The following is a 13,812-nucleotide window of genomic DNA, read 5'->3' on the forward strand; positions in this document are numbered from 1 at the left end:
TGAAGACCTAGAGCTGTGGGCAGCCCTCAGGAGGGAGAACTGCAGAACCCAAGGTCTGGAAGGGGACTGGGCACTGGAACGACTGGGAACTTCCAAGTCGTTCACTTGGGCTTTCCTGGTAGAGGTGTCGGAGGGTCACTGCCTCTCCCCCCTGGAAGGAACCCTGGGGTCACCAGGTCTGAGGTCCACCGGGGCCAGTTCTGCAGCCTGAGAAAGGTCTGCCCACAAGCCCACGGGAGGACTCAAGCAGCTGTCAGGGAAGCTGAGGACAGCTATCTCCACTACTCATTAGGCTTCTAGGGCTTAGTCAGGGCATTGACGAAAGAAGCCTCCCGAAACCCCGGGTCTTTGGCAGGTTTCACAGGGGCCATTTAGGCTTTCCCCTGCCCCAAGATTCGCTGAGTGTGTTACATGCCCAGGGGCAGTTCTGATCCCTGGCATTTGGCTATGATCTTTCCTACATCTCTTATTTAATCCTCATGACCCTACAATATAAGTAGGTTAAGTACACTACATAAGGTAACCGAAGTAGCCTATGACACTGCCGTGTCTGACCGCACCCCCGCCCCCAATCCTGGCGTAACTATTACCCTCTGTGATAAGGTCTCAGGACCTCCCCATCTCCTGACCTTTCCGCCGCACCGGCTCTATGGAGGAATCCCCACTTCACACTGTAAATGTTTGCCTGGTTGTGCGTCCCCACCAGAGTGGCTCCTCAGGGGCAGAGGCCACATCCTGTTTGTTCCTGGATTCTCAGTGCGTGACTCAAAGCCGCAGAGGACATGCTGCTGAATTTATGTTCGTGCAGGAAGAAGGGACGAGTGTGGCTGACTGCAGCGACCGCAGGTGGCAAATGCCCGCCGGATGTGCGTCTTCTTGGCCTCACTCTCACGCATGCTCGGGTCTGTTCTGAATCAACCTGCAGGACGGCCCTGTCTGACTCAAGCAAGCAAGTCAGCCTCCCGTGGACCTGCCACCCCATCTGCACGTGTCACGGAGGAAATGTGCTCTGGCCCAGTCTGAACTTACTTCATGGCCTTCTTCTGGCCCTAACTGTGTCCCCAAGGCACCTGGCCAAGGCCAATCACCAGTCCTCTGTCTAGGGCTCCGAGTAAGATAGGCTGCCAACAGTGCTCGAGAAAGGGGCAGTTGGGTATGCACGTGTGTACATGTGCCTGTGTGTGCCTCTGGGCGTGTAACGCACTCAGCGAATCTTGGGGCAGGGGAAAGCCTAAATGGCCCTCAACCCCCCCCCCCCACATGATGCTCCAGTCCCGTGGGCGGTGCTACCAACAGCTCCACAGCCCAGGCACTCACGGCCTCCTGACAACAGAAGCAGCATCTGCCCCACCAAATACAACACTATAGGGGCGGAGGGAGCAGGGGACGTCTGGGTGGCTGTGGGTTCAGTGTCTGACTCTTGGTTTCAGCTCAGGTCATAATCTCAGAGTTATGAGCTCGAGCCCCACGTTGGGCTCCGTGCTCAATGGGGAGTCTGCTTGAGAGTCCCTCTCCCTCTGCCCCTCCCCCATGTGCACTCGCACACGCTCTCTAAATAAATAAGTCAATAAATACAATCTTAATAAAAAGAAACATTATCAATACAAACTAACACTTATTGAACACTTTCTACTATTACTAGATCTTAAAGTAGACTTTTCTGGTTATCTCAACTTCTGCTGAATCCCAAAGCTAGAAGAGGATGGGGAAATACCCCCACATCCTAACGGGAAATGTAAGAGCATGTGTGGATTTTGATACCCGCCTGCCTGATGTTGCGAATCTCGCTCTGGTGCTCCCTAGCTATGAGACTGTGGGCAAGTTCCTCAGCCTCTCTGGGCATTGGTGCTCGCCTCTGTAAGTTGGGACGGTTGCACAGGCCCTTTGTCCTAGGATGTTGGAAGGATGAAAGGTGTGATATATGGGAAGCAGTTGGTGCCATGCAGGGCGTCTGTCGAGTTCTAGAAAGGATTTGCTGCTGCTGCTGTTTGGAAAGTTCCTGTAGCCGTGATCCATGGCTGGCAAAGCAGCCTCCCAGCCCAATCTGTTTCTCCCGTTCTCAACACCATGCTGCCTTAACCTACTGGCTTGCACCTCAAGCCGGAGGGGGTTTCAAGAGAACCGTTCTGGGATGTGGGTCCTCTGATGTTTAAGAGTGCGGACAGCAGAGCCTGACTCTCTCCTGGAGAAGTCGACACCTGACAGCCCAGATACCTGGAACCATGGTGGGGTGAGGGGCTGCTGGGGGCTGCCTGTTGGTGTACCTGCCTGCTGAGGCATTACCGTCCCATAGAAAGTCTGGGAGAGACATGGCACCAGAGAGAGGGTGGGAAGGTGTGGGGTGGCAAGTGGCCATCAAGGACCCCAACTGCCAACACCAGAGAAGGCAAAGTGCAAAGTGTTCAGGGAACTCTCCAGAGAATCCACAAAGTATCCCTGGAAAGTGCCACATTTATCAGAAGAGGCTGCTGTGTGTTTTATCTCTCCCTAGCACAGCCCTTAGGACACACGCTCACGGGTCTCTGTTCCAGGGACCACACTAAGGTCTGCTTACAATGGCAACAAGCCAGCAAGACCCCGTCCCCCTAATGCACCCCTCCCATCATCTGTAACACCCCCTGCACCCCCGGCCCTGGAGAAGGAGCCAGAGGCAGCACTGTCAGTGGGGGGAGGGGAAGAGGAAGCCGGCACAGAGGCCTACCACCCCTCCACCCCTGCCCCACTCCTGAACGGGGAAGGGGGGAAACTTTACACTGAGTGAGAGACAGGTTTCCACTGAAACTAGCTCGGACTTGATATGGGAGAAGGAGACGATTCAGCAGTAACCCAAAACACCTGCCAGTCTCACTGGATTAATCTAGATGGCGCCCAGGTGTGCACAGGTTTGGAGCCAGCAAGTGAGAAAAAGATTCCTGAATGTTTCACCTCTGCCAAATCCTACAGGCCTAATAGAAACAGCCGCCCTGTAGTCCAGGTACTGGGCTGAGTAGATGATCCCATCTAATCCTGAAGTAAGTACTATCCCCTCTTTACAGATGTGGAAATTGAGGCCCAGAGAGGTTAGGTAATGTGCCTGAGGTCACAGAACTGGTGAGTTGTGGAAGGCTAGTGAAGCGGGTCAGCCTGGTTCTGGTACCCACGGAAAACAACTATGGGTGTCCCCTGACAATGGAACTGCAGCTTGGACAGACAGGAGCGTGGAAGGCCTGCCTTGTCCGGCAGATTTCTCCCTGTCTTCCTGCCCCCACAGCCGTGGCTGCACGGGGTGCCCCTGCAGAGCCTGTTTTCTCTTCCTGGGCATAGCCAGAAAGAGAAACCAGGAGCCACCTCCCTGTCCCCAAGTTCCTTCAGCTTTGGAGTCCTGACAGCCTCTTCTGAATAAATACTAAAGAATGAGGGCCCTTCCCAATGTCCTGAGAGGGCGCAAGCATACAGCTCAGCTTTGTGAGTTTCAAGGGTCCCCCAGGAGCTGGGACAATGTGAGTCTGAGAGGAAGCCTCCAGGAAGGGTCCTCCTTCCCGCCTCCTCCACCTGCAGGACAATCTGCTTCCCCTGCATCACTGAGTACCTCTTACAAGTCAGCCACATGCTAGGGTTTTAGCAGGTGCTATTCTAGTGAGTAAATTCTTGTCCTGGCAAGGTCACCTTCTAAGGATCTTCTTTTCTGCTTGGGGAAAATAGGTAAGAGGCAAGAGGTCTCACTGATGGTATTTTAAATCCCCAAAACGGGCATTTTTGTGCCCTATGGGTGGGATCTGCTGTGTCTGTAGAAACGAGAGAGGCCAAACTGGAGAATGCCAGAGGGCTATGTTCCCACGGGCAGCAAGGCTGCCTCGGCTCACGGGATATGGGTTCCCGCTGGATGGAGGAGAAAAGACAGACATAAATACAGCTCTATCCCTCTCCTATTACAGAAGCTCCTCTACCTTTAACTCCCCACATCTTCCCCCAAAGCCTCTGGCCCTACTGCACTGGACTGCAGAAGTTGGGTCCCATGGATCAGTTTATTACATGGGACCAGGTCCTGTTAGGGTCTTGCCAAAAACATAGTGCGCATACAGGCAAGATGCCAGCCCCTGGGACCTTTTCTAATCTGTTCTAACGGCTGCTTCCGAGACTTCCCTACTTTTAGATCATCCCAGGCCCAGAGGGAAAGACTGGAGGATTTTGCCAGCAGGCAGGGAGAGGGAGGTGGAGACCTGAGACATGCCCACTTCAAAGTGGAGAAGCTTCCATGGGTCTATAGATTTCCACAGTGCCCCTGGAGGACCGCATGCTGTATTTGTTAGAAATGCAGATTCCTGGGTAGAGGGGGCTGAAATGTGGCCCCCAGAGATCTCAGGCCCTGTAAATAGATCCCTAGAACCCCTAAATATTACTTTATAAGAAAAAGGGATCTCAGCCTGGGATTAAGCAAAGGATTTTGGCTCTGGATTCTCTGGGCAGGCCCTCAATCCAGTCACACAGGAGACAAGGAGAGACCGGGAGGCTTGACACACACAGAACCAGAGGCAGTGGAACCGCCGAGGCAGACACTAAAGGGACACGGCCCCAAGTCAAGAAATGCAGGCCAGGCCGCCGCCAAGAACGGAAGGAAGCGAGGAAAGGCCTCTCTCCTATAGCTCTGGAGGGAACAGGGCTCTGGGACATCTCGGTTTCAGCTCAGTGAACGTGAGTCCAGGCTCTTGGCTCCCAGAGCCGTGCGAAAATAAGTATCTGTTGTCTTAAGCCACAAAGTTGTGGTAACTTGTCACAGCAACCACAGGAAACCGATACACTAGGCCTCAACCACCGTCTTCTGTAAGAGCTTCTCCAGAGAGGAGGCTCTGGAATCTGGTCTTTGGAGAAGTGCCCCGATTCACACTGAAACGTGAAAAACCTCGCTCAGAAGAGGTGCAGGAGGGAAACTCCGTAATGCAGGGGCAGAGGGTCTTTGTGTGGAATTTACAACGAGGCGAATGTATTTGAGGACGTGTGTTCTAACGTGTGTTCCTGATACAGATAAGGCAGTGCCATCCAGTCAAACTTCTACGATGACAGAAATGTTCTTTATCGGGGCTGACACAGCAGCCACAGGTGACTACGCAGCCCTTGAAATGTGCTAGTGCCAGGGAAGAACCTAATTTTTCATTTCATTTCATTTTAATTCATTTAAATTTAAAAGAGCCACCATGTCCGACTTTGTTGGGCGGCTTCTGTGAGGCAAGCCTTTACATTTGCTGTGATGGAAGTGGCACAAGAGCAGTGTTTTGTTCACTACCCTAGCCTCGGTTTCTGGAAGCATGCAGTAGGCAATAAATATTTGTCAAATGAGCAGATGGATAACAGGATATGGGAGTGCCTCCTCCAGGCAGGACAGAGGATTGTACCTCGGCCTAACTTCCCATGACAGCAGACAATGAGGATCCAGAGACTCAAAAAAGAGAAGCAGTTTTCACAAGGCTGCTCAGAAAGTCACAGGAATCAGAACCTCGAAGTCCTGACTCCCACCCGCTTCCCTCTTCTCCCTTCACACTCACCCCTCTCAGCTGCTCTCAGACCTGTTTCCAGAAGCCCCGCGGGGGAGGGGGGAAAGGGGGAGGTTAACAACATGAGCCTTGTTAAAGACGGTGACCAGCCCCTCTTACCCGCATATAGAATTCTCTGCCCTCGTTCCCAGACTTGATCTGGAAAATGTAATAAGCCCCAGGGTAGCGGGTCGTGGCTTGCATTTGGAAGATGTCAGCGGGAACCGAGCGTCCTGACACCACATCCATATCCCGGTACAGGATGGTAAAGGGCTGGTCTCTGCAGCCAGGATTCTCAGCGGGACACATGCAGCGGCTGTTGGGAAGGGAAATCATGAGAGAATGCGGTAAGTCTTTTCCAGATGTTTTTTGTACCTACCTCCTCCCTTAAAACACTGAAAAGGAGGCCACCCGACTTCTGACATCTGATTGCTGTAACTGTAGGTCCTCTCGGTCCCTGGGTCTCATCTACAAACTCACCAGGATGCAAGTGAGCTCTCTGTTTCCTAGAGAATGGCCTATTCTGACCACTCAGATATTCCTGCTACTAGAGGGTAAGCCTTAGATGTCTGGTCTGAAGAATGCTGGCATCTTCTCTGACGCACTTTATATTTTCATGTATTTATTTGGCAAAAGGCGTCGCTGGTCGTGTCGCCCTTTACTTCCCCAGACGTACATACTCATGAAGATATTCTAAAAGTGAGAAATCGCATGAGATGGACAGGAACTCGGTGGCCCGTGGACGTTCTCTGTAGCACTTCGCACGGTCTGTGGAGAACATCCCTTCATCTTTTTGTTTGATAAACAAGAGCTTAGAACTCACTAAACTCACTATAAGACACAATGTTAGACCCTTGGAATTGCAAGGATCAATATGATCCTGACCTCAAATAGTTCCTGTTCTCATGGGAGAAATAAATCATGGACACAAATATCTTTACTAGTAACAGCATTTCATAACGTGAAACCATTGACTCCCTTTCCCAAGAAAGTCCTGTTGTAGAGGCCGCTTGATGTCTCCCTAACCACCCCAATCTCTCACCTCATCCCTGAGACTCCCCCTAGGGGTGAGAGTTCACAACAGGATGAGGACGACTGTAGGTGGGGTGCCTTGATGGGCAGAACTGGGCGTCGGCCTTGTCTTGTTTCTGGGACTTTCCCTAAACTTCTGCTCTCTCTTCAAAACATTGGTTGGTTCTATCTCCAGAGTACAGTCCAGGTCCAACCACCCTTCACCATCCCCTTTATCACAACGCTGTTGTTCAGGCCACCGTCTGGTCTCTCCTGGACCTCTAGGATGGCCTTCCAATAGGTCCCTCCCGGTTCAAACCATTACATGGCAGCCAGAGCGCCCGTCGTCAAAAAACCAGACTCTGCCTCCGTCCTGCTTTAAGATTCTTCAATGGCCAACCCTTGCAATGTGAGTAAAAACTAAACACCACTTCAGCCTGTAAAACCCAGGGGACCTGGCTTCTGTCAATTTCCCTCCGATCACTGCCCTCTTCACTCACTAGGCGGCAGCAATCGAACCTCCTCCATCTCCTAAAGATAGCCAGCCTTCCACTACCTTGTAAGCCTGGCCCACGCTTTTTCCTCTCCTCTCCCACTCGGCCACCCCACCGTTGACTCATTTTCCCATCCCAGACCAAATGCCATTTCCTCAGAGGAGCTTCTGGACTCCCCAGTCTACACCAAGTCCAACCTACATATTCCTTCTATAAATTCCCATTCCTCTGGCTCGTAGCCCCTATCCCAATCTATGATTATGTTTTCATTTACAAGCCAATTTGCTTAATGTCTTTCTCCTCCTCTATCACGAGGGCAAAAAAAAAACCCACGGTGCCCGGCACAGGCGTCTGCCACGTACCAGGAGCTGGACGAACACTGGATCAAGGAACTCATAAAAATAATTTTGAAAGTTTTGTTTTTTCAAGGCTGATCAAAATAGCCAAGCCAAAATGTCCCTGGTGCCCAAATGGCCCCTTGGAATGTCACGTGTCCCACAGACAAGACTTGCTTCCTAAATTAAGAAGCCTGGAGACGGGCCTGATGGTGGAGGGCAGCTGAAGAGGCTCACAAACAGCTAGGGGCGGGGGTACCGCAGCTAAGATCTGAAAGACGGGCCGATCTGTCTACGCGGCGGCGGGAGGGATGCCTTCCATATGGCGGAAGCGGGTGTGCGAAAGTTGGGAGGCTGGATGCTCCAGGGCATGGGTAAAGGTGAGGGCAAGTCCCGTTTGGGTTGCCAGGAGCACAGGACACATGGACAAGGGCACAGGATGGAAGGGGGTGACTGGAGTCCGGAGGAATGGGTCCTGGAGGCAGACAGCTTTCAGCAGCATGTCACCAATGTCCCCAGCCACACTAGCTCAGTGCTGTGCCCTGAACCGGGTCAGTCCATGGCCACAGACAAGGGCAGCCCTGTAGTTCCCAGGGAGAACCAGCCATGGGATCAGGGAGAGCAGCCAACTCTGTCCCGAAGGGTCCTGGAACCAGAAGCCAAAACGTTGCTGGAAGCACAGCTCATAGCATGGAGGGAAGCTGTCTGCAGTGATGGACCCTCTGCCTGCCCCTCTGCCTCTGCTTCACCCTCTTTTACCAGATTTTGTTCAGAGCAGGAAGCACCCTTTGTGGTAAGCCACAAATGGCTCTTAGATGCTGCATTCCTTCCTAGAGGACAAGATGGATGGGTCTGATTCATCCCTTTATCTCTAGGGCAAGGAATGGGTGTTGCTCAGGGCGGTAAAGGTGGCACTGCAAGAAGGGAGGGCAGATGTACCTCTGTGTGTGGGGGCGAGGGGTAGCCAACAGGCCAGGCCGGGGCACTGTCCTCTCCGCCACCCTGGCAGCCTCCTGAACCAGACCCCTCCCTCATGCACCCATTTCTCCTCCTGAACCAGACCCCTCCCTCATGCACACATTTCTCAAATGACTTACTTATCGCTGATCCGAAGATAAGGCTCCTCGCAGCGGATGGGGTCAATGCACTTGAAGCCCCCCTGCAAATTGTAGCACGTCTGCTGCAGGTTACACGTGTGGTTTCCGTGCTCACACTCATTGATATCTGAAATGCAGGGTAGGTAAGAGGCTGAAACAGGACGGTGCTGCAGCTGGGTCTTTACTACACAACTACACTTCCACTGTGACAGCTACCGGCCACAGATGGCTACTGAGCATGGGAAATGTGGCCAGTGCAAGGTGAGATGTGCTGTGCATGGAAAAGATACACAGACCTTGCCCATGTGGTACAAAACAAGAATGCCGCATCTTATCAACAGTTTTTACATGGAGTACAAGTTGGAATGATAGTATTGCCAAAGTATTACATGAAAAAAAATTCTGAAAATTAATTTCACCTCTTTCTTTTTTACTTCTATAAGGCTCCTATTTAGCAGCTAACTTTATATTTCTATTGTCCAGCACTGCCACAGAGAATTCTTGCTTGATGTTCAGGTAAGGTAAGTTCAAGGAGCTGGAATAGGTCAGTGGCTCAGTTCCAGCCTCTCCACTGGCACCAGTGGGTGGACCGTGGGAGTGGGAATCAGCCCAAGCAGCCAATCGGGAGGAGATGTACCCCCTTCACAGCCTGGGGTCCTGATTCTCTGAGGCACACAGCAGTCAGACGTGTGAGTCTCTGGCATCTGCTCTCTGAGGAGTCAGTAGAAAAACACTAACTAGACTACCTTCCCAGAGGCCTGGCGCAAGGTCCATGAGTGAAGCCTTGGTTGGGTCTGGAGCATTCCTCTGAGGGGTCAGGGAAACTGGACAGATCACCTCTCTCTGGGGAACTCAGGACAGAAGAGAGAGTAGCCATGTCCTTGTTGAAGCCAAAGTATGGGTCACAAGACAGGAAGGCCGAACATCAAGGTCAGAGCCTGGCCCTCTGGGAGCCGCTGGAACCCACTTTTGCCTTCATCTCTGCCACCTTCCCCAGGTGAAGACATCCAGGTGACCCCCTGAGCCAGCCCACACCTCACACATTCCCCAGCCAGGCCCCCCTGGACAGCCTTACCCTGGCAGCTTCGGTTGTCGTCCAGCAGAATGTAGCCAGGGGGACAGGAGCAGAAGTATGTGCCGGGCTGATTCACACACTCATGTTGGCAGAGGAACTCAGAGAAGCTGCATTCGTCCATGTCTGGGGGAGACAAGTCACACCTGCTGCTTATAATCAGACCACCTGAGGGCTTAGTGTTTTTCTCCTCCAACTCCTCCACCTTCCTGACACATATGATGGTACATTTGTGGCTACAAAGTTGCCATCTTACTTCTCACACACTCGGGTGACAGGGAGCTCACTACCTACTGAGGACACCCACTGACATTTGGACAGCTCTCATTGTTGGAGCTGAAATCTGTCTCCATCAAACTTCCCCTACATGACTACCTCCGGCTCAGCTACATTATCCACTCGCTACAGACGTATTTTGCCCAGCAGGTGAATGTACCTTCCACTTCCAGGGGCAGGATTTCTTTGCCCATTGGGGTTTTCTGGGTGCAGAGCGCTTCTCCAAAACCCAAAAAAAAACATTCTTCGGGCCCAGTCTTCCAAAAGGGCAACTCTACCAGTGCCAGTGCCCCTCTAATCACCCCAGCGTTGAGAAATGTTATTTCTAAAGTCACAACTGAAAGGGACATATCCAGGAGACCAGGGGATATCCATTAGATTAAAATGTCTTTGTGTCCAAATATCTCCCTGAAAGAGAAAATTCTGGAGCGGCCCTGGGGTGAGCGAGCGTAATATCCCTGGGTGGCCCACCAGCCTCAGGAGGCCACTGGGACCTGGGAAACTGGAGCCGGGCGACCCTCTGACTGCAGAGGAGGGGACGTGAAGGCAGAGCCACTGACCATGTTGGCCCTGACAGCTGATGCAGAGGCCGGCTCGGAAGAGCCAACTCTTCGTCGCACACAGAGTTTGGCAACCAAGCCCCTGTTTGAGCCTCATTTGAGAGGCGCGCCAAAGAAAACATGTTTTTCTTTCATTTATTGTTTCCCGAAAACTTGCTTTCACTAGTTTCCCCATGTGACATGTCCTCGGGTTGTTCTCTCGCTCACAGACCACGGGGGCCTGGGAGCACCCAGGGAAGGTGTCAGCACAAATAAGGCGGCTTCCCCACCACTGGCTCATGCTGGGTGTGACACGCCCAACGCCTCTCCCATCAGGGAAGGAGAACTCCCGTCCCATCTCTCCCACGGGTCTCCAGGCGAGGGGCTCGGAGCCAGCAGAACCGGGATGCTGATGCGAAAAGTCAAAGCATGCCCAGTGAGGCAAGATCTGCTTCTGGCAGCTCCCCTCCGCCTCCCCCAGGACCTTGTAGGGTCCCAGGGCTCTGGCCCCAGCCCATCAACAGAGAGTGTTCCCCCTGGATCGCTGTTATGTTTGTAGATTCTGGTCCATGCCTCTGGTACAAGCAATAATAAAAACCTGTAGCTCCCGAGTGTTTGTAATGTATCAAGGGCTGGGTTAAATGTTTCATATGCCTCATCGCATTTTTTTTTTAAGATCTTATTTTTAAGTTCTTTTAAGTAATCTCTATACCCAATGTAGGGCTCAAACTCATAAACCCAAGATCGAGAGTCGCACGCTCCACCGACGGAGCCAGCCGGGCGCCCCAGGCCTCATCTGACTTAATCCTTGCCTCAGCCCTCTGAAGGAAGCACTGTTACTAGCTACGCTTTACAGAGGAAAAATTGAGGCTTACAGAGGTTAGGTAACCCGACTAAGTTCACAGATAACGAGTAAGCAGGAAAGCTGGGATTTGAAGCCAGCCAGCCAGCCAGCCAGCCTCCAGATCCTATGACCCATCCACCCAATGCTGTAATGTCTCCCGGAGCAATTATGCTCAGGACTTAAGGGGCTCTGAGTTTGGGGGGCATCCCCTAAGCAGGACCAGCCCCGAGGAGATGGCAGCACCCATCTCCACCTTCCACCCACCTCCCCCTCCTATTAGGGAGGGGCCCTAGTAGGCCAGGGGTCACTCTATGTCTTAGAAAAGTGGGCACCATGGCGAACGTGGAGAAGATGGCAGTTTCGGGTAAAGTGAGTCAACTGGAAAGTGTTGCAAAACCACCAAAGATGTAAAATCTCTGTAAAGTCAGAAGTCTTTTGCACTCACACCTAGAGAAAGTCAACTAACGTGGAACGGCACCTAGGTACACCAGCTTTTTTCATCTTTATGACCACCCTATTGACATGGCCAAGGAAAGAACTAGAATTGAACCTGGCTCTGTCTGGTTCCAGTCACCCTCCTATCCTACCTCTGCAGATGGTCAGTAAACACCCCTGGATGTGCACGGACCTCGGCAGAAACAAACGCTCTCAATCTCATAATGCTCAACTTTCCCCCTCTTAGTCCCTTGGCCCAGATTTCCCAAGGAGTGCCATGGGAGGACCTGAAATCTAGGAAGAAAGTAGCTTTTCATGCCTAAAGGTATTTTATTAGCTTCTGGGACTGACATTTAATCCGTCTAAACTCTCTACAACGGCCTACTTGGGCCTCCGGCTCTCTGGGCCCCAGGGAAAGGTGCTCAATTGTTCAGAGAACTCTGTCCCCAGAACACCCCCATCCTCCGTGAAGCTACCAGACAAGTCTCATTCATGACCTGGGTCAGTTCCTGTCACAGTGAAACCCAGGATTAAGAAACTTTCCATTCAGCAGGACAAAAAGATGTTCACACTCTAGGGTATGGTTCGCTTATTTTGAAAAATACAGTGAAGCATCATTAATTTGGACCGTGCTAACTCACAACCGCTCAGGATGCCAAAAGTGGATGGAATGGAGTTTACTTTAATCCAGTATTTACAAAAAAACAAGGAAAGAAGGACGAATAGAAGAAAGAATGAGCTGTACATGGCTCTGTGAGGAATGCTATAGGGATTTATAGGAGTAAAATGCCATCCCTGTTCTCAAGAGTTTGTGTTTATAAGTTCTGTGTTACAGGTTTAATAAGAAAATTATAGTAGAGTTCTCAAGAAATTACTGGCAGAGAATCATAGCTTCTCAGTCTTGGAAGGAATTTATAAAAGGCCAACAAAGCCACCATGTTACGTTCACACAAATTATTAAGAATTAATTCAACGTTCAATCATTTACTCACTGCTTTGAGAGCTGTTGATGGTGTGCACACTACGTGCCAGTCCTGGAGCCAAGAACTGATTATTTGTAGAGATTTTAGAAGTTCACAAAGTATTTTCACTTACCCATATGATCACCCATTCAGTACCCCCGCCAACACTGCCCTGTGAGATATGCTATTATACCAAAGTCACTTTCCTCTACAAGTACTGTCATGCTGGGCAGGGACAGATAATTCAAACCAACACACAGAATTGGGCAACTCCTTTCCCTCTTCAAGCCCTGTCAGACCCTAAAGGTAGCTCTGCTGGTTTTTGCATTAGGCATCAAATGACAAGGGAGGGGACTCTACTCCACCTTTTGGGAAGTGACTCATCTCTGCTTTGTGTGGTTGTGACCCCACCATGCGGGGAAATGTCCCCAACTGGGGATGTCTGGGAAAGCAGAGGAAACACCTGTGAAGGAAGCCCTTGTCCTCCACACCACCCCGCCAACCCTTCCACCCCCTAGGACTGACGGAAGTCTCCAAATGCCAAAGCCCATTACCACTGCAACGAACACCATCATCCTCAAGTTCATATCCTGGGTCACAGCGGCAGATGAAGGAGCCATAGGTGTTGACACAGGTTTGCACGCAGGGGTTCTCAGTGGCACACTCATTCACGTCTAGGGAAAGCGAAAGATCATTATTGACCATTCTCACAACAGAAAATCCCCAATGATGAGGCAGAAAATGCACTGGCAACAAAATCTACAGGTACCAGACCAGATTCACAGGCGCCAAAGACCTCCACCCAGGACTTCCCAGATCTAGAGCTCAGACCCCAGAGTCCTCCATTCACATGTCCTTCTTTGCTCACAAGTTGGGCAAGGTAGAAACAACACACACCATATCCATGTGGACACAGGTACACATATACCCTCCTAGTAAGTCTGGTCCCCAAGGCTCACCCCACAGAAACTTCCAGGCAACATCTGCTCATTCCCACCATCTCACGCCTTCGATCACTGATTAGCTCTTCCCTCGCTCCTGCTGGCTTTGATGTTTCAGGTAAACAACTAAAGAACCACAACCATTCTAATAATAACTCTCTTTATTATGGACTGAATTGTGTCCTTCCCCCAAAATTCCTATGTTGAAGCCCTAACCCCCAACGTGACTGGATGTGGAGATGGGGCCTTTGGGAGGTAATTAAGTTTAAATGAGGTCATACAGGTGGGGCCCTCATGGT

At 51.4% G+C, this 13,812-nt stretch overlaps 1 protein-coding gene across 2 annotated transcripts in view; it reads right to left on the reverse strand.

Moving 5' to 3' along the window:
• Positions 1–5,585: 5,585 nt before the first annotated feature.
• Positions 5,586–13,812, reverse strand: part of FBLN5 (fibulin 5) — a 65,061-nt gene continuing 56,834 nt past the window's right edge. For both annotated transcript variants that reach the window (XM_082733974.1, XM_082733973.1), the window contains 4 exons: positions 13,127–13,246; positions 9,520–9,642; positions 8,445–8,571; positions 5,586–5,823 (listed from right to left, as the gene is read on the reverse strand). In XM_082733974.1, coding sequence (XP_082590100.1) covers positions 5,601–5,823; positions 8,445–8,571; positions 9,520–9,642; positions 13,127–13,246 — 593 coding nt within the window. In that variant the 3' untranslated portion in view covers positions 5,586–5,600. The remainder of the gene's footprint in view (positions 5,824–8,444; positions 8,572–9,519; positions 9,643–13,126; positions 13,247–13,812) is intronic.

Source organism: Mustela nivalis, assembly GCF_964662115.1.
Source record: "Mustela nivalis genome assembly, chromosome: 6".
Taxonomy (NCBI): Eukaryota; Metazoa; Chordata; class Mammalia; order Carnivora; family Mustelidae; genus Mustela; species Mustela nivalis.